Source organism: Melospiza georgiana, chromosome 9 (assembly GCF_028018845.1).
Source record: "Melospiza georgiana isolate bMelGeo1 chromosome 9, bMelGeo1.pri, whole genome shotgun sequence".
NCBI lineage: Eukaryota > Metazoa > Chordata > Aves > Passeriformes > Passerellidae > Melospiza > Melospiza georgiana.
Genome location: NC_080438.1, coordinates 30,721,999 through 30,746,726, shown reverse-complemented (window position 1 = coordinate 30,746,726; position 24,728 = coordinate 30,721,999). Strand labels below are relative to the sequence as shown.

At 50.1% G+C, this 24,728-nt stretch overlaps 2 protein-coding genes across 3 annotated transcripts in view; one reads left to right on the top strand and one right to left on the bottom strand.

Moving 5' to 3' along the window:
• Positions 1 to 786: 786 nt before the first annotated feature.
• On the top strand, positions 787 to 13,110 carry SLC35D1 (solute carrier family 35 member D1). Its single transcript, XM_058029826.1, has 12 exons — positions 787 to 938; positions 1,416 to 1,449; positions 1,527 to 1,613; positions 1,996 to 2,063; positions 3,047 to 3,118; positions 3,764 to 3,832; positions 4,074 to 4,176; positions 4,633 to 4,725; positions 7,401 to 7,468; positions 7,820 to 7,898; positions 8,056 to 8,138; positions 10,613 to 13,110. The coding sequence occupies exons 1-12, from the start codon at positions 835 to 837 to the stop codon at positions 10,719 to 10,721; spliced, it is 969 nt and encodes a 322-aa protein (XP_057885809.1). The 5' UTR covers positions 787 to 834; the 3' UTR covers positions 10,722 to 13,110.
• Positions 13,111 to 13,475: 365 nt separating this feature from the next.
• MIER1 (MIER1 transcriptional regulator) overlaps positions 13,476 to 24,728 on the bottom strand; it is a 37,303-nt gene continuing 26,050 nt past the window's right edge. For both annotated transcript variants that reach the window (XM_058029820.1, XM_058029819.1), the window contains 5 exons: positions 23,903 to 23,984; positions 22,200 to 22,294; positions 20,737 to 20,864; positions 18,522 to 18,658; positions 13,476 to 16,418 (listed from right to left, as the gene is read on the bottom strand). In XM_058029820.1, coding sequence (XP_057885803.1) covers positions 16,093 to 16,418; positions 18,522 to 18,658; positions 20,737 to 20,864; positions 22,200 to 22,294; positions 23,903 to 23,984 — 768 coding nt within the window. In that variant the 3' untranslated portion in view covers positions 13,476 to 16,092. The remainder of the gene's footprint in view (positions 16,419 to 18,521; positions 18,659 to 20,736; positions 20,865 to 22,199; positions 22,295 to 23,902; positions 23,985 to 24,728) is intronic.

Genomic DNA, 24,728 nt, shown 5'->3' with positions numbered 1-24,728 from the left:
GAGCCGAGGGCAGGGCCCGGCAGGGCGCAGGGCCCGGGGCCGCCGTGCCAGGGACAGCGGTGCCCTCCCCTGGCAGGATCCCCCTGTCCCAATCCCCCGTTCTATCCCAGCCCCCATCACATCCTCCCCCTATCAATGCCCCCGTGCCAGCCCCTGTGCCACCATCCCACCCCATCACTGTCCCCATCCCAAGCCTCTGCGTGGTGTCCCTTCATCCCAGCCCCCTGTGTGATGTCCCCCATCACTCTCCTCCAAACCCTGTGTGATGTCCCCCTGTCCCATGCACCCCTGGCCATGTCCCCATCCCTGTCCCCAGCACTGTACCATATCCCCTTCCCTGTTCCTCCTCTGTGCGCTTCCCCACCGCTGTCCCACTGCCGTGCCATGTCCCCCATCCCTGTCCCATTCCCTGTACCGTGTCTCCATCCCTATCCCCACCTTGTCCCCTGTGCCATGTCCCTATCCTTGTCCCCATCTCCCCATCCCTATCCCCATCCCTCTCTCCATCCCTGTCCCCTGTACCATGTCCCCATCCCTGTCCCCACCTCCGTCTCCATCTCCCCATCCCTGTCCCCACCCCCGTCCCCCCCTTGTACCATGTCCCCCTCCGTGCCCGGTGTCCCAGGCCCCTCCCCGTTCCCTGCCCGTCCCTCCCGGTCCCTCCCGTTGCCCCGGTCCCTCCCCGCGCCTGCGCGCTGCGGCCGCCCAGGCCCCGCCCCAGCCATGTCGGAGCCGCGCAGACGCCCCGGGGCCGCGGCCGGGGGGGGGCCCGAGGGGGCGGCCGAGGGGGGAGCCCCCGCCGGAGCCCCCGCGCCCGGCGATGCGGAGCGGGGCATGGCGGCCCCGCCGCTCTGCCTGCGCCTGCTGGCCGCCGCCTTCTACGGCCTCAGCTCCTTCCTCATCGTCGTCGTCAACAAGAGCGTCCTCACCTCCTACGGGTACGGCCGCGCCGCCGGGACCCCCCTCCCCTCCCCGGGAGCGGGAATTCCCTCCTCGATCGGGACCCCCCACGCTGGGATCGGGGATACCCCCGGGATCGGGACCCCCCACCCTGGGATCGGGACCACCCCCCGCCCGGGATCGGAAATCTCCCCGGGAATGGGACCCCGACCCCCCCACCCTGGGATCGGGACCACCCCCCGCCCGGGATCGGGAATCCCCCCGGGGTCGGCGTGGGGACCCCCGCGGGATGGGGACCGGGACCCCGCCATTCACTCCGCTCCCTGCGCTCGGGTCCCCCCCTGTGTCCCCCCCTGCCCCGGGTCCTTCCCAGCCCTTGCCCCCGCACCCCGCTTTGGGGCTGCCGCTCCCCGACCCCGTCCCGTCCCCTCGCCGACCCCGGTGTCCCCTTGCGGTGTCCCCACGGCCGTGGGGCCGTGTGCGGGACCCCCCTGATCCGCGCTCTCCTCCCGCAGGTTCCCGTCCTCGCTGTGCGTGGGGCTGGGCCAGGTGAGTGGGACCCCGCGGTGTCCCCGCACGCCGTGTTCGGGCTTTGGGGGCCGTGGGTGACCCCTGCTCTCTTGCAGATGGTGGCCACGGTGGCCGTGCTCTGGGCCGGGAAGGCGCTGCGGGTGGTCAAGTTCCCTGACCTGGACAGACACATCCCCCGGCGGGTGAGACCCCTCCCCGGCACCCCAATCCCCTTCCCTGGCACCCAAATCCCCTCCTCGGGCATCCAAATTCCCTCCCTGGCACCCCAATCCCCTCCTCGGGCACCCCAATCCCCTCTCCAGCACCCAAATCCCCTCCCCGGGCTCCTTTCCCCATCGCCGGGGTCCCTGTCCCACAGGGGCTCTTTGGGATGCCCGTGCCCATTCCGGGGATGATGGAGCTCCGGACACGTGTGAGTGTGAGTGTGTGTGTGTGTGTGTGTGAGTGTGTATGTGTGTGAGTGTGAAGGTTTCCATGGCGGGTGGGAACAATTCCGTTCTATTTTTATCCCCCGAGGCGGCTCGGGGAGCTCCCACAGCCTCCTTTCCCTCCTCTCCTTTGCAGACATTTCCTCTACCTCTCCTGTACTTCGGGAACCAGATCACAGGACTGTTCAGCACGCAGAAGCTGAAGTAGGGATGGGTTTCCCGCCCGGGGCTTTCCGGGGTTGCCGGGGAGCCCAGCGGGCCCTGCGGGTGGCGGGGCCGGAGCCGCTCGGGGCCCTGCGCTTCCCTCCCTCCCTCCCTTCCTCCCTTCCTTTCCTTCCTTCCCTCCCTGCCCACGCCGGGATGTGCCACGTGCGTGTTCCCAAACGCTCCCCGCGGGCAGGGAGGGACACGGGGCTGGCCCTAACCACGGGCTGAGGGCTGGGGGTGTCCCTGGGGGCCCCATCCCTGCAGGCTCGGATCTGTGGGGTGTGGGAGCTGTGCCATTCCCATAAGGGAATTCCCCACTAAGGACAGGGGCCAAGCCCGTAGCCCTGCTCTGATCCTGTATCCCTGCTCCAGTCCCCTATCCCTGTCCTGATCCCATGTCCCTGCTCTGATCCCATATCCCTGCTCTGTTTGGGATCCAGTATTCCTGCTCTGATCCCATATCCCTGCTCCGATCCCATGTCCCTATTCTGATCTCATATCCCTATTCTAGTCCCATATCCCTGCTCCAATCCCATAGCCCTGTTCTGGTCCTGTGTCCCTATTCTGATCTCATACCCCTATTTTGATCCCATAGCCCTGCTCCCATCCCATATCCTGATTCTGATCCCATTTCCCTGCTCCTGTCCCATATCCTGATTCTGATCCCATTTCCATGCTCCTGTCCCATATCCCTGCTCCCATCCCGTATCCCTGTTCCCATCCCGTATCCCTGTTCCCATCCCGTATCCCTGTTCCCATCCCATATCCCTGTTCCCATCCCATATCCCTATGCTGATCTCGTATCCCTGCTCCCGTCCCATATCCCTGCTCCCGTCCCATATCCCTGCTCCCATCCCATATCCCTGCTCCCATCCCATATACCCGCTCCCATCCCATATCCCTGCTCCCATCCCATACCCCCGCTCAGTTTGGGACGCAGGGAAGGGGGCACAGCCCCTCAGCGCTGCCCTTCCCCGCAGCCTGCCCATGTTCACGGTGCTGCGGAGGTTCTCCATCCTGTTCACCATGTTTGCCGAGGGATTCCTGCTCAAGTGAGTGCTGGGGCTGGGCTGGCTTTGGCTCTGGGAGGAAGGGGCGGGTTTGGAGCTGCCGGATCCATCCCATCCCATCCCATCCCATCCCATCCCACCCCATCCCACCCCATCCCACCCCATCCCACCCCATCCCACCCCATCCCACCCCATCCCACCCCATCCCATCCCATCCCATCCCATCCCATCCCATCCCATCCCATCCCATCCCATCCCATCCCATCCCATCCCATCCCATCCCATCCCATCCCATCCCATCCCATCCCATCCCATCCCACCCCATCCCATGCCATCCCGGGGGGGCTGGCAGAGCGGTTTGTGTTGCTGTGCTGTGCCAGCCCCAGCTCCTGCAGGGAGCCCAGAGCCCCTGGGCAGGGCTGGAGCTGCTCCGTGCCCGGCTGAGCCCGCCCTGCCCTGCCCTGCCCTGCCCTGCCCCAGGCAGAGCTGCAGCTCCTCCAGGCTCAGTTCTTTATCCTCTAAAGAATCACAGAGATAATTGTCTAAAATGTCTTCACTCACAGCTCCTGCAGGGGTTGGGTTGGGGGTGGTTTGGGGTTTTCCCCCCTTTCCTCAGGAAGAAAAGCTGCTCCCTGCTCCGGGTGTTGCCAAGGCCTGATGCCAGGTCCTGCTGCCTGTGTTTTGCAGGAAGAAGTTTTCCTGGAGCATTCAGATGACAGTGTTTGCCATGATCTTTGGTGCATTTGTGGCTGCCAGGTGAGCTGTCCCCGTTCCCGTACCCAGTGCAGTTCCCTGGAGTGTCCCAGGAGCAGAGGGGTTCCACACTGACCTTCCCCCCTGCCAGACGTGCTCTCCAGTAGGAGAGAATGTTTTCCTGACCCAAATCCCACCCCCTCCTGCCATCATGAACTTCTCCTGGCTCCACAGAGGGTGGAGGGACCCTTCCAGCGCTGTCCCTGCCCAGCCAGAGCTTTAACTCCTGATTTTCCTTTCCCAGTGCTGACTTGGCATTCGACCTGGAGGGATACATTTTTATCCTCATCAACGACGCCTTAACAGCTGCAAACGGTGCCTACGTGAAACAGAAGCTGGATTCCAAGGTGGGATGAGCTCTGGCTCCCTCTGGGATGTTGGGATTTTGGTTTCTGTGAGGGCAGAGGGGGAGGCTCAGCCATCCCATTCCCAAAATCTGTCCAGAGCTGCAGAGGGGCTGGGGACAAGGCCTGGAGGGACAGGACACAGGGAATGGCTGGAAGTGAAAGAGGGTAGATTGAGATATTGGGATGTTGGGAAGGAATTCCTGGCTGGGATGGGATTCCCAGAGCAGCTGTGGCTGCCCCTGGATCCCTGCAGTGCCCAAGGCCAGGCTGGATCCCTGGGATGGTGGAAGGTCCCTGCCCTTGGGACTGGATGAGCTTTAAGGTCCCTCCCAGCCCACACCAGCCTGGAATTCCGTGAGATGTGAGAATCCCCAGCTGGGTTCAGCTCCAGGCCCAGTGGCAGCGTGAGCAGGAATTTCTGTTCCCACTCCAACCCTCGGGTGTTCCCATTTCCAGGAGCTGGGCAAGTACGGCCTGCTCTACTACAATGCACTCTTCATGATCCTGCCCACCCTGGCCATTGCCTACATCACTGGAGATGCACAGAAGGTAGGACAGCCATCCCAAAATCCATCCCAAATTCCATCCCAAATTCATCCCAGACCCCATGGGTTCCGTGGCACGCTGTCACATGGAGGAGCTGGGGAAGGGGGTGCCCCAAAACCACCCCAGCAGAAAGGAGCCACAGCTTCAACGTTGGACCCAAACCCACAGAGTTGCTCCATTCAGGCGTTTTTGTAATGCCTGAGGAATGGGGAAGTGGAGAGCAAGGAGAAAACCCAAATATTATTTAAAGAAGCTGAGTAATTTTAGAATCAATGAGTTTATTCAAACTTTCTTTTTTCCCCGTCCTTCCCCTCTCGCCGGGGCAGTTTTGTGGAGTTGCTGTGTGGGTTGGCTTTGCTTGTGGTGATCCTGGAGATGATAATAATATTAATAATACTAATAAATAAATAAAATAATAATAGTATTAATAATATTAACAACAATAATAGCATAATAATAACAATAATAATAATAGCGGCTATGGTTATGAATACATGAAATTATTCTTTATTTTTACTATTATTATAATTATCTACCTGTGGTCCTGTATACTTGAAATTATTAATTATTATATTACTAATAGTAGTATTATAGTTATTATAATTATTACAATAATAATAATAATAATAATAATAATAATAATTATTATTATTATTATTATTATTATTATTATTATTATTATTATTATTATTATTATTATTATTATTATTATTATTATTTGTTTTTGTTGTTGTTGCACTCACTGATGTGCAGCTGGCTCTCCTGAGCAGCAAATTCCTTTTTCCTGTCTGTTTTTTGGGGGATCTCCTCCACGTGCAGGGAATTCAGCTAAATGCTCTCCCCCAAAGGCTGGAGGTGTTGCCCACCCTGGGGGTGGCCCTGCCACCCTCCCTGTCCCCCAGCCGGGTGGCTTTGTCCTCCTTAGGAGCTTAAAGCCCGGGGATAATGAGCTGGGCTTAGCAGGGATGGCAGGAGGGTGAAGGTGGCCCAGCCCCGCCCTCTCCCAGGGCTGGATTTGGGATCAAAGTGCTCATTTAGGAGCAGGAGCTGGGCCTGGGCAGGAAAACGTGGCTGTGAGCAGCCTCTGTTCAGCCCGGGGAGAGAAATGGCTTTTTGAAATTTGCTTTTCCCCTGAATAAGCTCCTTTCTGGGCTGCACAAAGATGTGCTGTGTGCCGGGGCTGCTGCCAGGAAGCTGCAGCCCCAGGAGCCCCTGGGGAGGGGGCTGGGGAGGGGGGCTGGGCCCCTCCCGTGCCTCTGGCTCTGGGAATTCCTGTGCTGGCTCTGGAGGCAGCCCAGGTAACACACCCTGCCCTGGATGTGCAGGATTCCTGGGCAGAGGGCATGCAGGAGCTGCAGAGGGGCCCCGGGGCTGGGATCTGGTGTCCCTGGGCAAAGGGCATCCCCGGGTGCCAGGCAGGAGCCCTGGGTGCCCTGGCATCCCCTGCCCAGCTGGGAGGGGGGTGAGGGAGGCAGCTCCTGCCCCGTGGCTGAGCTGGAGCAGGTGAGATCCCACCTGGATTTTGGGGCGTCTCCAAGGCTGGAGGCTCCCCCATTTCCCTGGGCAAGCTTTGCCCCTCTCCAAGTGCTGCAGCCACCCAGAGGGACCTCCCTGGGTGTCCCTGTGTGCCCCTAGGTGCTCCTGGCTCTGGGATCCTGTCCCTGGGTGTCCCCTGTGTGTCCCTGTGTGTCCCCTGGCTCTGGCATGTGTGTCCCCTGGGTGTCCCTGTGTGCCCCTGGTTGCCCCTGGGTGTCCCTGTGTGTCCTTGGGTGTCCCTGGGTGCCCCTGGCTCTAGGATCCTGTCCCTGGGTGTCCCTGGCTCTGGGATTCTGTCCCTGGGTGTCCCCTGGGTGTCCCTGTGTGTCCCTGGCTCTGGGATCCTGTCCCTGGGTGTCCCTGTGTGTCCCCTGTGTGTCCTTGGGTGTCCCTGTGTGCCCCTGGCTCTGGGATCCTGTCCCTGGGTGTCCCTGTGTGTCCCCTGTGTGTCCTTGGGTGTCCCTGTGTGTCCTTGGGTGTCCCTGAGTGCCCCTGGCTCTGGGATCCTGTCCCTGGGTGTCCCTGTGTGTCCCCTGTGTGTCCTTGGGTGTCCCTGTGTGTCCTTGGGTGTCCCTGGGTGTCTCTGGCTCTGAGATCCTGTCCCTGGGTGTCCCTGTGTGTCCCTATGTGTCCCTGGGTGTCCCTGGCTCTGGGATCCTGTCCCTGGGCACCTTGGGCAGGGCCTGGCTCCTGGGTGACACCCTGAGTGTCCTCAGGGATGCTGCAGTCCTTGGTGGCCCCTCTGGGCTCTGTGTGGCACAGGATCCAGCCCTGCAGACGCTCCCCAAAGCCCCGAGGCCCCGGGGAAAGCCCTGCCCTGAAATCCAGGCTGCCTCAGCAGCACCCCCGGGTCACAGCTCCCTTGGGGTGGGAGTTGTGCTTGGCAGGGAGTGGGAGCCAAAAGGATCCAGCTCTGGGGAGCAGCCAGCTGGGAGAGGCCTCTGTGAGCCCTCACGCTCCTTCCCTGCCCTTTCCAGAGGGAGTGAGCTGGGAGCTGAGCCTGGAGGTGCTGCCAGAGCCTTGGGGTGTCACTGCAGGGTTGGTTTTCCCTGCTGTGGGGTGACAGCAGTGCTGGGGGTGCTCCTTGTCCTGCTGGGAGCGGTGTGGGTGCCCGGGCTCTGAAGGCAGGTGCTGTTCTGCAGGCAGTGGAGTACCAGGGCTGGGCTGACACCTTCTTCCTCGTGCAGTTCACGCTCTCCTGTGTGATGGGGTAAGCATGGGCTGCTGGGCTGGGGCAGGGAGGGCACCTCCATCCCAGAAATGGGGATTCTGGGTGCCCTGGTGTTACTGAAAACCATCCCAAACCCTCAGTCCTGCTGGGAGACCGTTCCTGGGAGATCTGGGGTGGGTGGGGATTGTCTCCCACCCTCCTGCAGTGCAGGTGTGGCTGAAAAAGTGGGAACAGAGGGTGGGAATGGATCCTGGAATCCTGGAGTGCTGTGGGCTGGGAGGCGCCTCAGGCTCCCCCCGTTCCCTGAGGGGCAGGGACCCCTCCCCAGGCCGGGGTGGGGGGACGAGGGGGTTCCAAGGGGCTGTCCCTGATGGTGGCTCCTTTCCATAGGTTTATTCTGATGTATTCCACGGTTCTTTGCACTCAGTACAACTCTGCTCTTACAACTACAATAGTTGGCTGCATTAAGGTGGGTGGCATTCCCCAAAAAAGCCCCTCAGCCATCCCTTGGGAATTGTGTTAACCCCTCGTGTTCCCCCCCCTGTGTTCCCTTTCCCATAAATTCCATTTTCCATACAATTCCCTTGTCTCAGGCTGTTTGTTCCTCCGATCTTGTTCCTTTGCAGAATATTTTAATAACCTATATTGGGATGTTTTTTGGAGGAGATTATATTTTTACATGGATGAACTTCATTGGTCTAAATATCAGGTAAGAGCAGAGGTTTATTTACGACTTGTAACTGAAAACTGGGGTGAAACTGAAACTATTTGACACATTTAATGGATTTCCCCCCCAAAAAAACCCCCATGGTTTTGGGCTTTTGTACTTGTTTTTTTTTGTGCTTGTGCTTGGGTTTTGTGCTTTGTGCTTCGGTTTTGTGGGATGCTCCCAAACTTGGTTTGTTTTAAAGCCAGGAGAATCCACAGGGGTATTGTAGCAGGAAAATTGAGTTTTCCCTGAGTTACCAAGCAGAGTCATGGAATTAAGGCAGCAAAAGAAGAATTTTGGGGATTATTTCATTTGCATTATTATTTTTTGGGGCGATTATTTCAAGTTAAAGAATTTGGGGATTATTTCTTATTATTCTTATTATTTCTTACTATTCTTCTTATTATTTGGGGATCCATCTTATTATTCTTATTAGTATTTGGAGATCCATCTTATTATTCTTATTATTATTTGGGGATTCATCTTATTATTCTTATTATTATTTGAGGATCCATCTTATTATTATTATTTGGGGATTCATCTTATTATTCTTATCATTATTTGAGGATCCATCTTATTATTTGGGGATTCATCTTATTATTCTTATTAATATTTGGAGGTTCATCTTATTATTCTTATCATTATTTGGGGATTCATCTTATTATTCTTTATTTTTGGGGATCCATCTTATTAGTATTATTTGGGGATTCATCTTATTATTCTTATTATTATTTGAGGATCCATCCTATTATTATTATTTGGGGATTCATCTTATTATTCTTATTAGTATTTGGGGGTTCATCTTATTATTCTTATCATTATTTGGGGGATCCATCTTATTATTCTTATCATTATTTGGGGATTCATCTTATTATTCTTATCATTATTTGGGGATTCATCTTATTATTCTTATTAGTATTTGGGGATTCATCTTATTATTCTTATCATTATTTGAGGATCCATCTTATTAGTATTATTTGGGGATTCATCTTATTATTCTTATTAGTATTTGGGGGTTCATCTTATTATTCTTATCATTATTTGGGGATTCATCTTATTATTCTTATCATTATTTGGGGGTTCATCTTATTATTCTTATTTTTTGGGGATCCATATTATTAGTATTATTTGGGGATTCATCTTATTATTCTTATTAGTATTTGAGGGTTCATCTTCTTCTTATTATTATTATTTGAGGATCCATCTTATTATTATTATTTGGGGATTCATCTTATTATTCTTATTAGTATTTGGGGATCCCTCTTATTATTCTTATCGTTATTTGGAGATCCATCTTATTATTCTTATCATTATTTGTGGGTTCATCTTATTATTCTTATCATTATTTGAGGATCCATCTTATTATTCTTATTATTATTTGGGGGTTCATCTTATTATTCTTATCATTATTTGGGGATTCATCTTATTATTCTTATCATTATTTGGGGATTCATCTTATTATTCTTATCATTATTTAGGGGTTCATCTTATTATTCTTATTAGTATTTGGGGGTTCATCTTATTATTCTTATTAGTATTTGGGGGTTCATCTTATTATTATTATTATTATTATTATTTGGGGATTCATCTTATTGTTCTTATCATTATTTGGGGATCCATTTTATTATTCTTATCATTATTTGGAGATCCATCTTATTATTCTTATCATTATTTGGGGATTCATCTTATTATCATTATTTGAGGATCCACCTTATTAGTATTATTTGGGGATTCATCTTATTATTCTTATTAGTATTTAGGGGTTCATCTTATTATTCTTATTATCATTTGGGGGTTCATCTTATTATTCTTATCATTATTTGGGGATTCATCTTATTATTCTTATTAGTATTTGGGGGTTCATCTTATTATTATTATTATTATTTGGGGATTCATCTTATTGTTCTTATCATTATTTGAGGATCCATCTTATTATTATTATTTGGGGGTTCATCTTATTATTCTTCTTAGTATTTGGGGGTTCATCTTATTATTCTTATTATTATTTGAGGATCTATCTTATTATTTGGGGATTCATCTTATTATTCTTATTAGTATTTGGGTGTTCATCTTATTATTCTTCTTATTATTTGGGGATTCATCTTATTATTATTATTTGAGGATCCATCTTATTATTATTATTATTATTATTATTATTATTATTATTATTATTATTATTATTATTATTATTATTATTATTTGGGGATCCATCTTATTATTCTTACTATCATGTTGGGGTTCATGTCATTATTCTTATTATTGGAAAATATAATATTGGGCAGCATCTCCTTTCTGGGCTGTGTGGTGGGAGTCTGTCCTGGCCTTTGGGGTGGCGCAGGTGTGGGATGACACAGAGCTGTGGGTTTGGGAGGGAGGCTGGGGGTTCTGCTGGCGCTCTGCCTTTCCCCGGGGTGTGTTTGGTTGCCGTGAGTTTCCCGGAGCCGTTCCCCACCTTCTCCCCGCATCTGCTGCAGTATTGCCGGGAGCCTGGTGTACTCGTACATCACCTTCACGGAGGAGCAGCTGAGCAAGGAGCCGGAGGCCGGCGCCAGGCTGGACCTGCGGGGCAAGAGCTCGGTGTGAGCGGGGCCGAGCCCAGCGCTGCTCCTGCCGGCCTGATGCGGGCAGGGGGCCCGCGGTGCTCGTGATTAGCACGGCTGAGATTGCTGCCTTCCTTCGCAAATCCTCGGCGACGCCCGCCCGGCCTGCGCGGGCAACGAGGAGCCTAATTGAGCCTGATTAACGGGAGGAATTAACGGGTTTCTAATCAAGGCGGGGCTGGCAGTGGAGATGGGCACGGGCAGGGCTGGCAGCTCTGCCCTGGGGTGTGCCAGGGTGTCCCTGGCTGGATCTGCTCCCTGGGATGCTGGATCTGCTCCCTGGGGTCCTGGATCTGCTCCCTGGGATCTGGATCTGCTCCCTGGGATCTGGATCTGCTCCCTGGGATGCTGGATCTGCTCCTTGGGATCGTGGATCTGCTCCCTGGGATGCTGGATCTGCTCCCTGGGATCTGGATCTGCTCCCGGGGGTCCTGGGTCTGCTCCCGGGGGTCCTGGATCTGCTCCCTGGGGTCCTGGATCTGCTCCCTGGGATCTGGATCTGCTCCCTGGGATCTGGATCTGCTCCTTGGGGTCCTGGATCTGCTCCCTGGGATCTGGATCTGCTCCCTGGGATCTGGATCTGCTCCCTGGGATCTGGATCTGCTCCTTGGGGTCCTGGATCTGCTCTCTGGGGTCCTGGATCTGCTCCCTGGGATCTGGATCTGCTCCCTGGGGTCCTGGATCTGCTCCCTGGGATCTGGATCTGCTGATCCCAGCGGGCTGGGAGCTGGGGCTGGCTCTGTGCCCAGCCTGCTCCCTCTGGAACAGGGCAGTGCCCTGGGAGCTGCTCCTGGGCTGGGCCAAGACCTCCGGGGTGAATGTTCACTGCTCTCTGGACTGAATTTAAGCTGTTTTCAGTTGGTTTTCTGTTTGTTTGGCCCATTAACCCACTTTCCAAGCTGGGTTTTCCCTCCTGGCTCTGTCAGAGCCCTGCATCCCCCTCAGTCCCTCTGAGGTTGGTGACATTCCCAGCAGGAAGGGTTTTCCTGCCCTGCTGAGCTCTGCAGCCTCCCTTGGATCCAGCCCGGCTTTGGGAAAGCTGCTGCCTTGCTGGGAGGAGCTGCTGGGGCCACGGGAGAGCCAAGGTGGCACAACTGGCACAGCACATCAGGGAATCGCAGGGGCTGCAGCTCCCACCCCTGGAAGAGGCACAAGGACTTAAATCTTCTTTTTTTGGCAAGTACAGGGGGCCCCATAATTCCTGTTTTCTATGGAATGAATCACTCTGAGTTTGTGACCCACTAAAAGAGTGGAACTGTAGAACATTGGGCAGTAGTGTTCAGTGAGTTTTAAAGGTTGTCTTACCCAGCACCTCTTTCCAGGTTGTCTTTCGGTTTTAAAAGAATTGTTTTTAAGCTTGGTTAAAAAAATTTTAGTAAAATAACGTATTTAGAGATTTTTGTACCCTAACAGCTTCCCTAGAAACTGACAGTGGGATTTTTTAGGAGATACTTGCTTAAGCTGAACTGCTGTTGGGCAAAGCTGAATTTGTTGGAATTTTCTGGAAGTGTTTGGATGGGAAGGAGATTTTCTGTGAGGGTGCAGCTCCAGCCTGCTGTGCTGGGGAAGGTGTGGAGCGAGTCAGCTGCTGCCTGCTCCAACATCCCACTCCTGGAGCAATTCCAGAGCCACAATTCCCCTTTTTTGTGGCATTTTGTGGTCACTGCAGGCAGTTGGGGTGTCGTGGAGCAGCCCCTCAGCACATTCCCCCTGTGAACACAGTCAAAAGGAAATCCCTGATTATTTTGTCTCCCAAAATTCCAGTAAAACCTTGGCTTTGTACCGGGCAGGGAGGGTCACAAACCTTTCCTGGTGTGGAGAAGCCCCCCAGTCCCAGCCCAGATGGGGTTGCTGGTCCCAGTACTGGTTCTGGTTCTGGTTTTGTACTGGTTGTTCTGTCCTGGTTCCCAGTGCCCAGGTGCTCCTGCCCTTGCTGCAGCATTCCCAATTCCCAATTCCCAAATCCCATTTTTCTCCCCCTTGTGCTCCAGCTGCACCATGCTGAGGTCACAGCCAGCAGGGTGATTCTGCCAGAGGGGTTTTTATGATTTTCTGTTTGTTTTTGAATCTACTGGTTAGATTTGCAGTCCTAAGAGAGAAGGATTTTTAAAGCTTTTTTTTTTTTTTTGTCCACGCTGGGATCCTGCTGGATCCTAAACACTGGGAAAGCCAAGAATTCCTCTAACAGTATTTTCTATGCTATTAATTGACTAAAAAACAAATGTTTTCTATAGAGAATCTATTTACAAAATGAGCATTTTAGTGATGAAAACCTGAATGTATGGCAGGCTGTGGATGTGAGGAATGAGAGCAGAAAGGATTTATGTGCCTCTGTATTTTTGTATTTGCTTCCAATAAACCAATGAACCAAAGCTGTTGCTGCTGCCTCAGCCTCTCTTCCCTGGTGGAGAGGGTGGGAATGCTGGGCTGGATAAATTAAAATAAAAAATAAAAATAAAAATAAAAATAAAACCCGGGATTTAGGGGGCTCCTCACAGCCCCCAGTCCCTGCAGGGTGAGGGGGGGAATTCTGGGTTTCCAGCTTTGAATATTCCTTGGGAAGGGATTTGGAGACATCATGGGGAATGAAGGGAACAGCTGGAAGGTGATGCAGAAAAATGGGTTTTGTTTCCATGGGTTTCAGTGCAGAGTACCAGAGTCACTGCTCTCCCAGCCTCTGAGAGGGAATATTCCACCCCTCTGGAGCAAGGAAATCAGGAATTTTGGATGCAGACAGTAAGTTTAAAAATATTTTAATAAGCTTTTCCAGAATTGCAGACGGGGAAGGGGAGGAAGAGGAGGGAATTACCGACAGTGCAAATACCGTGTGGAAAAAATGTATCCAACAAATCTGTGGGGTTTGTGTGTGTGTGGGGAATTTATAGCACATTGAACCCTCTGGGAAGCCCAAGGATTTCCTGTTGGACTGGATTCCCAACTGCACAGAAGGCTTGGAAAATGAAAGCAAAGTTAGCAGATTTCCAGGATTTTCAATAGCTTTAGTAGTGCAATGACTTATCGAGTTACAGTGGCTGCAGTTTGAAACATGAACAAATATTGTATAAAACACCAGCATAAACAAAAGGCAAATTAGAATTAAATATTCTTAAAGTCTAGCTGAGCATTACATAGTGGATTATGGAATGTCAGGTCTCTTCTAAGTATCACCAAAAAAAAAAAAAAAAAGAAAAAGGAAAGATAAAAAACAAAGCAACATTCCTGAAAATATACACAGTGCTGGATTTCACACACGAGCCTGAGACAATTCACTTGGAAACTTTCCTATGGATTTTTGGGAAGTATTTCCAACTTGCAACCGAGAACAAAGAGCATCAAAATGAAACTGAAAATAGGATTCTGCTTGTGTGGAACCGTCCTTGAGGTTCTGCTCACGACCAGAGGGGAGAGTTAACAGCAACCTCTGCCTCAGGCATTAATCACTGCATTCCTTAATTAACACAGGCCTCAATTAGCGAGCCTCACCCAGAGGCTCTCCAGGAGCAGGGCTGGCAGGCAGAGCTGATCCTTCCCCAGGGTTCTGCATCCACAGCCCATCCTCATCCCGAGGCTTGGCTCATTCCTGATCACAAAGTCCAAGGGAAGGTCAGTGGAGAAGAAACCAAATCAGCCCAAGCCCTCAGCACTGGGGTTTGGGTTGAAACATCCATTTCAAACCATTCAGTTCAACTGGAACCATAAAGAGCATAACCCTGCAGAGGAAATAACCAGTGAAGGATGAACAGCACACCTGTGAGGAGGAGGAGGAGGACACGGGGTCAGCAATGGTACAATTGAACAATTATCCCAGATTTGAACAGAGCAGAAGTGGAGCTGGGCTGAAGAAAACAACCAAACAAAACCAAAGTGAATTGGGATTTCAAACGTTCCTGATTGCTGGATGTAAATCCTACACCCACAACTTCTCACTGGTGCTGCTGGCAGGGTGACATCACCCTCTTGCCATTTATTGATGAGGAATTTTTGGTTCTCACACTGCAATTAGCTCTCCCCAGCTCAATGTGAAATTCCTGCTCTCCCTTCTCCAGGTGAGCGTGTGCACCAGCAGAGAATGCCAGGATTTCCTAGGCTGGAAAAGACCTTTGAGCTCATCAGGGGCTCCCAGCGCAGCCTCCTGTGCTGCTCAGCAATTCCATCCAGCCCCAGCTGCATTTCCAGCCCTGCTGTGCTCCCTGGAACCCGGCAGGGCACAAACCAGGGCATGATGGAGCAGCTGAACCTGCAGAAGATTCAGCAAACTCCAGCATTTGGCTGCTGGGAGACTTCTCTGCCTTCCAAACAAAGGGAGAAAGAAAGCAAGGAAATGTGTGCAATGCAAGCAGCATGCTTAACAAAAATTGAAACATCATTATTTGCCATAAAACAAGAAAAAAATAACACATTTCCAAAATCAAACGCCTCCTAACCATTCTTATGTTAATTATTTACCAGTTTCTGGGAAGAAAATTAACACGTTGGTGATTAATTTTTAACTCCATTGGTTTGGTTTGGTTTTTTTTTTTTGTTGGTTTTTTTTTTTAGAAAAGACTTCAGCAAAATAAAAGGAAGCTGACATTAGACTCAGGGTATCAACTCTCTCATAAAAGTTTACCAACTGTACAAGGTAAGAAAATTATACAAGCTTTTGTTTTAAGAAAGGACAGTTCAATCAAGACATAAGTACTGTAAAAATCTTTCAAAGGCTACAAAGAAATCTGGAAAAATACAGAATGTATTTCTTTAGCCCAGATAAAGAATATGGAAAGACATCATTGATGTCAACAATTTTACATAGACAAACCTGACCTGGTTTATTTATTTACCCTTTAAAACTTCTATATATAAAAATAGTTGTGCTCATAACTTTCAGGATTCATGAGGGTTCCTTAGTGATGGAGTGACATTTTCCTCTCTCCAGCAGGAGTGGAAGTCTCTGTGCCTGCTCTGTCTTGGCTTTTCCTGTTTTATTTTAACTTCCTGCAAAGCCCCAAATGCTTTGTTCACTTGTACACTGATTAAATGCTGTTTTATACATTAAATGCTGTATTAACACATTCTTTAATGTATTAGGCTGGGAATATTTTTGCAGCAACTCACTGCTTTGTTCCTTAAATATTTAAGAGCCTTTTTATCCCAGAACTGCAGCTGCCAGCTCTGAGAAATCCAATATTCTCCTGCTGCTTTTCAGCACTGAAGAAAACCAAATCATCGGATCTTTAGAGCCGACTAGAAGGTCTCAGGAAACAAAAAAAAATCTCAGATTGTTTATGGAACTGGACTTTGGAAGGTAACCCATCAACCCTGAAAATTTTAGACACCCAGAATTTACTCCAAGGAATAAAATCAGCTCCCAGCACTCAGTCTTCCAGAGTTTCCAGCTCCTCCAGCTTCCCGTGGGAGTTGGTTTCCTGGAAGAACTCTGAAGCACCCGGGCTCTCCTTCCCATTGCTGTTCATCCTCCTTCTTTTCAGAGGCCTCTCGCTCTTCTCCTCCAGCTCAGGCTCGTTCCTGGGGGCTGAGTGAGCCCCTTTGGGGTCACTGGGGAGGGTTTCGGGCTCGTAGCCGTTGGTGTCCAGCTCAGGGTGAGGAGTTTTCTTCCCACTGCAAGGTCCATTGGCATGCAGCCCCTCCAGCTTGGCCTCCTCCTTGCCTGGCACCTCCCCTGGGCCGTTGGCAGAGACACCTGGCAGGGAGAGAAACCCTTCAGCAAGGCTCAGCAGCACAGCTGCCTGGGCTGCCTCAGGAAAGCACAGTCTGAGCTCAAATTCATTTAAAATCCAGGGGTTTTCTCCTCCTCGCTGTGTGACTGATGTGCACACAACTGACAGAACCTATGGAAGTGCTTAAAAGGAACAGAGAATGTCCTGGAATCCCAGGACCCCAGGTGGGCTCTCCTCAGGAAAGCAGAATTTGAGCTCAAATTCCTTAAAAATCCAGTGTTTTTCTCCTTCTCCTCATTGTGTGACTGATGTGCACACAATTGACACAGGGAGTTCATGGAGTGCTTAAAAGGAAGAGAATGTCCTGGAATCCCAGGACCCCAGGTGGGTTCTCCTCACCTAGGCTGGTTCAGGAAAGCAGAATTTGAACTCACAATTCATTAAAAATGCAGTATTTTTCTCCTTCTCCTCACTGACACAATTGACACAGGGAGTTCATGGAAGTGTTTAAGAGGAGCAGAGGATGTCCTGGAATCTCAGGACCCCAGTGGGCTCTCTTCACCTGGGCTGGCTCAGGAAAGCAGAATTTCAACTCTGCTTTCAAATGGATTCATCTTCCTGACAAGGCCCCTGCCTAAATGCAAACATGGAGGGGGTTTTAAAAACCAGTTTGAACTTGAAATAGGCTGCTTGTCTGTGGGGGTGCCCACCTGGAGAAGAGGAGGCTTTGGGAGAGCTCAGAGCCATTTCCAGGGCCTAAAGGGGCTCCAGGAGAGTGACTTGGGACAAGGCACGGAGGGACAGGACACAGGGAATGGCCAGGGACAGATGGGACAGGGGGAGGGGAGGAACAGGAGCAGCCTGGGAGGGCGGGGAGGGGCTGGGATGGAACTCCCCGAGGAGCTGTGGCTGCTCCATCCCTGCAGTGCCTGAGGCTGGCTGGGAGCAGCCCGGGGTGGGGATGGTGTCCCTGGCAGGGCAGGGATGGCTCCCCAGGGCCATGGGGTGGGGATGGTGTCCCTGGCAGGGCAGGGATGGCTCCCCAGGGCCATGGGGTGGGGGATGGTGTCCCTGGCAGGGCAGGGATGGCTCCCCAGGGCCATGGGGTGGGGGATGGTGTCCCTGGCAGGGCAGGGATGGCTCCCCAGGGCCATGGGGGTGGGGATGGTGTCCCTGGCAGGGCAGGGATGGCTCCCCAGGGCCATGGGGTGGGGATGGTGTCCCTGGCAGGGCAGGGATGGCTCCCCAGGGCCATGGGGTGGGGATGGTGTCCCTGGCAGGGCAGGGATGGCTCCCCAGGGCCATGGGGTGGGGATGGTGTCCCTGGCAGGGCAGGGATGGCTCCCCAGGGCCATGGGGTGGGGATGGTGTCCCTGGCAGGGCAGGGATGGCTCTCCAGGGCCATGGGGTGGGGATGGTGTCCCTGGCAGGGCAGGGATGGCTCCCCAGGGCAGCCCGGGATGGGGATGGTGTCCCTGGCAGGGCAGGGATGGCTCTCCAGGGCCATGGGGTGGGGATGGTGTCCCTGGCAGGGCAGGGATGGCTCCCCAGGGCCATGGGGTGGGGATGGTGTCCCTGGCAGGGCAGGGATGGCTCCCCAGGGCCATGGGGTGGGGATGGTGTCCCCTGGCAGGGCAGGGATGGCTCTCCAGGGCCATGGGGTGGGGATGGTGTCCCTGGCAGGGCAGGGATGGCTCCCCAGGGCCATGGGGTGGGGATGGTGTCCCTGGCAGGGCAGGGATGGCTCTCCAGGGCCATGGGGGTGGGGATGGTGTCCCGGGCAGGGCAGGGATGGCTCCCCAGGGCCATGGGGTGGGGATGGTGTCCCGGGCAGGGCAGGGATGGCTCCCCAGGGCCATGGGGTGGGGATGGTGTCCCTGGCAGGGCAGGGATGGCTCCCCAGGGCCATGGGGTGGGGATGGTGTCCCTGGCAGGGCAGGGATGGCTCCCCAGGGCCATGGGGTGGGGATGGTGTCCCTGGCAGGGCAGGGATGGCTCTCCAGGGCCATGGGGTGGGGATGGTGTCCCTGGCAGGGCAGGGATGGCTCTCCAGGGCCATGGGGTGGGGATGGTGTCCCTGGCAGGGCAGGGATGGCTCCCCAGGCCCAGAGCAGCCCCGCTCTCACCGTTAGGGGTGCTGCTGGAGGCGCCCTCGTCCCGCTCAGACTGGCTGGTGCTGCTGTTGGAGGCCGTGGGCGGCGGCGACGGGGCCCGGCTGGAGGCGGCGCTCTCGCTCTCGTCCAGCAGGCGGTCCATGTAATCCCTGCGGGACAGACAGACAGACACACACACAGCTGGGACAGGATCCATGTAATCCCTGCGGGACAGACAGACAGACACAGCTGGGACAGATCCATGGGATCCCTGCAGGACAGACAGACAGACACAGCTGGGACAGGATCCATGGGATCCCTGCGGGACAGACAGACAGACACACACCCAGCTGGGACAGGATCCATGTAATCCCTGCGGGACACACAGACAGACAGACACAGCTGGGACAGGATCCATGTAATCCCTGCGGGACAGACAGACAGACAGACACACACAGCTGGGACAGGATCCATGTAATCCCTGCGGGACAGACAGACAGACAGACACACACAGCTGGGACAGGATCCATGTAATCCCTGCGGGACAGACAGACAGACACAGCTGGGACAGGATCCATGTAATCCCTGCGGGACAGACAGACAGACACACACACAGCTGGGACAGGATCCATGGGATCCCTGCGGGACAGACAGACAGAACTGGGACAGGATCCATGGGATCCCTGCGGGACAGACAGACACACACACAGCTGGGACAGGATCCATGGGATCCCTGCGGGACAGACAGACAGACACCCACTCAGCTGGGACAGGCTGGAGATGCTCCTGCACACACTGCAGCTGTGGGAAGGTTTCCCATGGGCAGAGGGCAGGGAGGGCTGGGATTCTGGGAATTAGGAATTGCTCCCAGGATGGGATTCCCAAGCAGCTGAGGCTGCCCCTGGGTCCCTGGCAGTGCCCAAGGCCAGGATGGGCACTGGGACTGGAGCCCCTGGCAGTGTCCTGTGCCCCCATCCCTGCCCTGGATGGGCTCTGAGCTCCCTCCCAACCCAAACCATTCCATGATTCCAAAACCTTTATGTGCTCCCAAGGGGATCCCTCCAGGCACTAAACCTGAATTTGCTGAGCCACCAGTACCAAACCATTCCAGTAAAAATAAATCCCATTTGTGCACAAAACCCCCAAAGGGGTCAAGCTAACAGCAAGTGAAAAACTCCAGAGTCCAAGACATTCCCATCTGTGCCATTTATTCCAGAGCTCCAGTTCAGGGCAGGATGGAGATGGAAACAAAGGGAGATGGTGGATGAAATCCTTGGATGTGGTGGGAGGGATGGATTAACTCCAGAAACTTCTCCTGACATGTAATTATCCTGGAATTCCACCCTGAATTCCCTGAATTTATCTGCAAAATCATTCAAGAGCAGACAAGTCCAGTCCTTAATGACACTGCTGCTGCACCCAACTGCAGGAAGAGACCCAAAAATGTCTCTTTTGGGGAAGAAGGAAAAATAGGGGGAAATGGGGGGAAAAATGGAAAATAGGGGGAAATGGAAAATAGGGGGGAAAAAACCCACCAAGAGATGGAAGGGAAGGGGGAGCCAGGCAGTCCCTGCCAGGTAAGAAACTCTCTGTAACACCCCCAAAGTCCCTGATGGCACTCTGGGTGTCCCAGAGCCCTGAAATGTTTGGAGGAACAATAATATTCCAAAGAAGGATCAAGAGAGGAGCCAGGAAGAAATGAGGAATGAAAATAATAGTAAAAGAGCTTGGCAGGAGGCAGTGGAAAGAGTGGGAGAGGCAGATCAGAGCTTTGGAATGAAGGGCAGCAGAACAAGCTGGGAGCTCTGCTCACACATTCCCTCTTCCCTCAGCAAGGATGGGAATGGGAAAGCAGCTTTGGAGAGCCCAAAATCCCCTGGGATTTGTGTTGTGCTGGCCAGAATGAGGGACAAACAATGCACCACAAATTCCACCAGGAAATGGGAATTCATGCTTTCGTAGAAAATATATTTAATTAAAACAAACATTAAAAAAAACCCCATTAACTTTTAAAAAGTAAACCAATCAAATCCTAACAGAACTCAAACTCAGATTGCTCCTCAGTGCAAAGTGTTTGCCTTGCCCCAAATCAATGTACTTTACACATTATTTATACACACTTAGGGCATTTTTTTACACTTTGGCTGTTTTCCTGCTGCAAATTAGGCTCTGAATCCCTGAATTTTCAGCTGAGAAGAAGACAAAACAAAGATTGAACCCCAAAATGATGAAATCAGGCACATCTTACGTGACCCCAGGGTGCAGGTTGTATTTTTTCTTCCCAAAGCGGGTCTGCTGAGCGAAGAAATCGTAACGCTCCGACTTTTTCCACATGTAATAAAAGGCCACACACTCCCCCACCGAGCGGGTCCGCACCTGCAGCACGCACAAACAAGCCTGGCTCAACTTCTGCTCCAAAAAAATCAGCATTTCTAGCAAAAAAATGTGAAACTCCAACTCTAAGCTGCTTGGAAGAGGGGAAATTCTTGGGGTAAAATTTCAAAATTGAGAGGGAACTTCAGGGTGTTGTAAAAATATTGGAGAGAAGGAAAGGAAAGGGAAAGGGAAAAGGGGAAAGGAAAGGGAGAAGGGAAAAGGGGAAAGGAGAGGGAAAAGGGAAAAGGGAAAAGGGAAAAGGGAAAAGGGAAAGGGAAAGGGAAAGGGAAAGGGAAAGGGAAAGGGAAAGGGAAAGGGAAAGGGAAAGGGAAAGGGAAAGGGAAAGGGAAAGGGAAAGGGAAAGGGAAAGGGAAAGGGAAAGGGAAAGGGAAGGGAAGGGAAGGGAAGGGAAGGGAAGGGAAGGGAAGGGAAGGGAAGGGAAGGGAAGGGAAGGGAAGGGAAGGGAAGGAAAGGAAAGGAAAGGAAAGGAAAGGAAAGGAAAGGAAAGGAAAGGAAAGGAAAGGAAAGGAAAGGAAAGGAAAGGAAAGGAAAGGAAAGGAAAGGAAAGGAAAGGAAAGGAAAGGAAAGGAAAGGAAAGGAAAGGAAAGGAAAGGAAAGGAAAGGAAAGGAAAGGAAAGGAAAGGAAAGGAAAGGAAAGGAAAGGAAAGGAAAGGAAAGGAAAGGAAAGGAAAGGAGAGGGGAAAGGAGGAAGAGTGGAGGAGAGGAAGAAAGAAAGAGAGGAATAAAGAGAGAAAGAGAGAGAGAGAGAGAAAGAGAGAAAGAAAGAGAGAAAGAAAGAGAGAAAGGGAGAGAGAAAGAGAGAAAGAGAGAGAGAGAGAGAGAGAGAGAGAGAGAGAGAGAGAGAGAGAAGAGAGAAAGAGAGAAAGAGAGAAAGAAGAAAGAAAGAAAGAAAGAAAGAAAGAAAGAAAGAAAGAAAGAAAGAAAGAAAGAAAGAAAGAAAGAAAGAAAGAAAGAAAGAAAAGAAAGAAAGAAAGAAAGAAAGAGCGAGCAAGCAGCTCCTCCCACAGGAATTTTGCACTTCCAGTTACAAATTCTGGGCTTTGAGAAACCAATTTGGATGTCAATATTGGGAAAAAATTGAGGAGGAAAAAATTCCTGCCTGGATCCATCCCTGGAAGGGTCCAAGGCCAGGCTGGAGCAAGCTGGGATACTGGAAGTGTCCCTGCCCATAAGATTTTTTAAGCCCTTTCCAACCCAAACCATTCCAGGGTTCTGATTCAACAGCAAAAATGAAATAATTTTGTCCATTTCTTTATGAAGGACAAAATTTATTCATAATTACTTTGAAAAGTGAGAATTGCACCTCAAGTTTACCTTATTTGCCTGAATCACGTGGAAATCCTTGCCATAGACTTTCAGCCCTTGCTCAAAGTTCCTGCACTCCTCTTCTGTCCAAACAGACAATTCTTCTACAGCAAAATCAAAAATAAAAGCAATAAAGAAAATAGTTAATTAAATAAGCCACTAAAAGGCAACTCAAGTGACAGAAAAGATCTGGGTCCTTTCTCCAGCTGCTGATTCCATAGGAACCAGCCCAGGAATTTCACTTTTTGTTAAAAAATGGGAATTCTGCCTTGGAAGGACCAGACTGGGAAGTGGGAGGAGCTGGTTTGTAGGGACTCTATAAATAAAATCTGATCTGGTTCATTGATCCTTTGGGTCACCAGTAAATCAAATGGTGGGAGAGCAAAATAATCTCATTTATTGGATCCTTCCTGCCCTGTGATGTGCCCAGGGAGAGCTTTGGAAGCTGAGCTCCCCCAGTTTGCTGTGCCTGACTGCAGCGTTTGTAATGTTATTTTTGTAAAATAAAAGGTTTATTTGCTCCTTTGTTTAGGATTATTTCATTTTATGTGTCAGGGTTTTTAATGCTACACTCTGTAAAATAAAAAATTAATTTGCTCCTTTAGTTAGAATTAACTCATGTATCGGGATTTGTAATGTTATACTTTGTAAAATAAAGGGTTTATTTGCTCCTTTATTTAGGATTATTTCATTTCACATATTAGGGTTTTTAACCTTATACTTTGTAAAATAAAAAGTAAATTTGCTCCTTTATTTAGGATTATTTAATTTTATGTGTTAGGGTTTTAAATGCTACACTTTGTAAAATAAAAAATTAGTTTTCTCCTTTATTTAGAATTAGTTTAGTTTATATATCAGGGTTTTAATGCTACACTCTGTAAAACAAAAAATTAAATTTCTCCTTTATTTAGAATTAACTCATTTATAACATTTAATGTTATACTTCATAAAATAAAAGGTTTATTTGCTTCTTTATGGAGAATTATTTAATTTTATGTATCAGGGTTTTTAGCTCTACTCTGTAAAATAAAAAATTAATTTTCTCCTTTATTTAGAATTAACTCATTTTATGTATGGTTTGTAATGTTATACTTTATAAAAGAAGAGGTTTATTTGCTCCTTTATTTAGGATTATTTCATTTTACATATCAGGGGTTTTAATGCTACACTCTGTAAAATAAAAACTTCATTTGCTCCTTTATTTAAAATTAATTCATTTTATGTATCAGGGTTTCCAATGCGACACTCTGTAAAATAAAAAATCAATTTGCTCCTTTATTTAAAATTAATTCATTTTATGTATCAGGGTTTCCAATGCGACACTCCTCTGTAAAATAAAAATATAATTTACTCCTTTATTTAGAATTAATTCATTTTACATAGCAGGATTTGTAATGTTATTATTGTAAGATAAAAGGTTTATTTGCTCCTTTATTTAGAATTATTTCATGTCTCATGTTTGTTGCATCCACTTTGATGACTGAAAGGTCTAGAAGAGCACAATAAAATACCTAAAAAATACCCAGGTGAGTTGTCAAGAAGTAATTTTCAATCTGAAGTTGGGGCTGAAATCCCTGACATTTGTATCAAATATGGCCAGGAAGGGAATTTCCACATCTGCTAATTCCATTCTCCCAGAGAACAAGGAGAGATGCATTTAAATGAAGATTAAACCAATGGAAATCAATGGGAATTGAGGAACAGAAACTCACCTCTGGCTGCTTTGACATTGAACCTCAGCCTCCTTAAGGACTCCTCCGTGTCAAAATTGCACTTCACCAGCTCATAGAGGGCCTGCAGGGAGGAAAATGCACAGTGACCCTGCAGAGCCACCCAGACCCTGCTGGGCCAGCAGCACGCCCAGAAACCCCTGACAGCTCTGAAGATTAAAAATAAACCCTTGGAATCAACACAGCGTAATCTAAGATGCATTTACTGTGGTTACACTTCCAAATCTCTATTTACAGAAGCAAGAAAATGCCCAAGCAGAGCACTGCAACTTTTTCATCCACTACACACATTTGTAAAACTGATGGAAGGGTTTTTCTGAAGCTTTTTCATCTACTACACACATTAGCAAAATTGATGGAGGGTTTTTTTGAAGCTTTTTCACCCACTACATACATTTGTAAAATTGATGGAGGGGTTTTTTTGAAGCTTTTTCATCCACTACACACATTGGTAAAATTGATGTGTAGGGGTTTTTTGGGTATGAAGAAAAAAAATTAAGTGAACATTCATAGAGAATTTAATGATTGAAACATTCATAGAGAATTTAAGGATTGAAAAAACCTGAGAGAATTAACTCATACAGATTCATATATATATATATTTTATTTATTTTCTATTATATATTTATTTTACATAAATCAGCATTAAGCCCAAGTTAACAGTTTAACATTCTCTGAGAGGTAAAATCCTCATAAATTTCGATGTCTGCAAGGAACAATAAAACTTCAAACCCAATTTCACCTCTTGGGAGTAAAGTGAAATAAAAAGATGATTAATTCTAGAAAATAAACTGCATATTTATTTTTT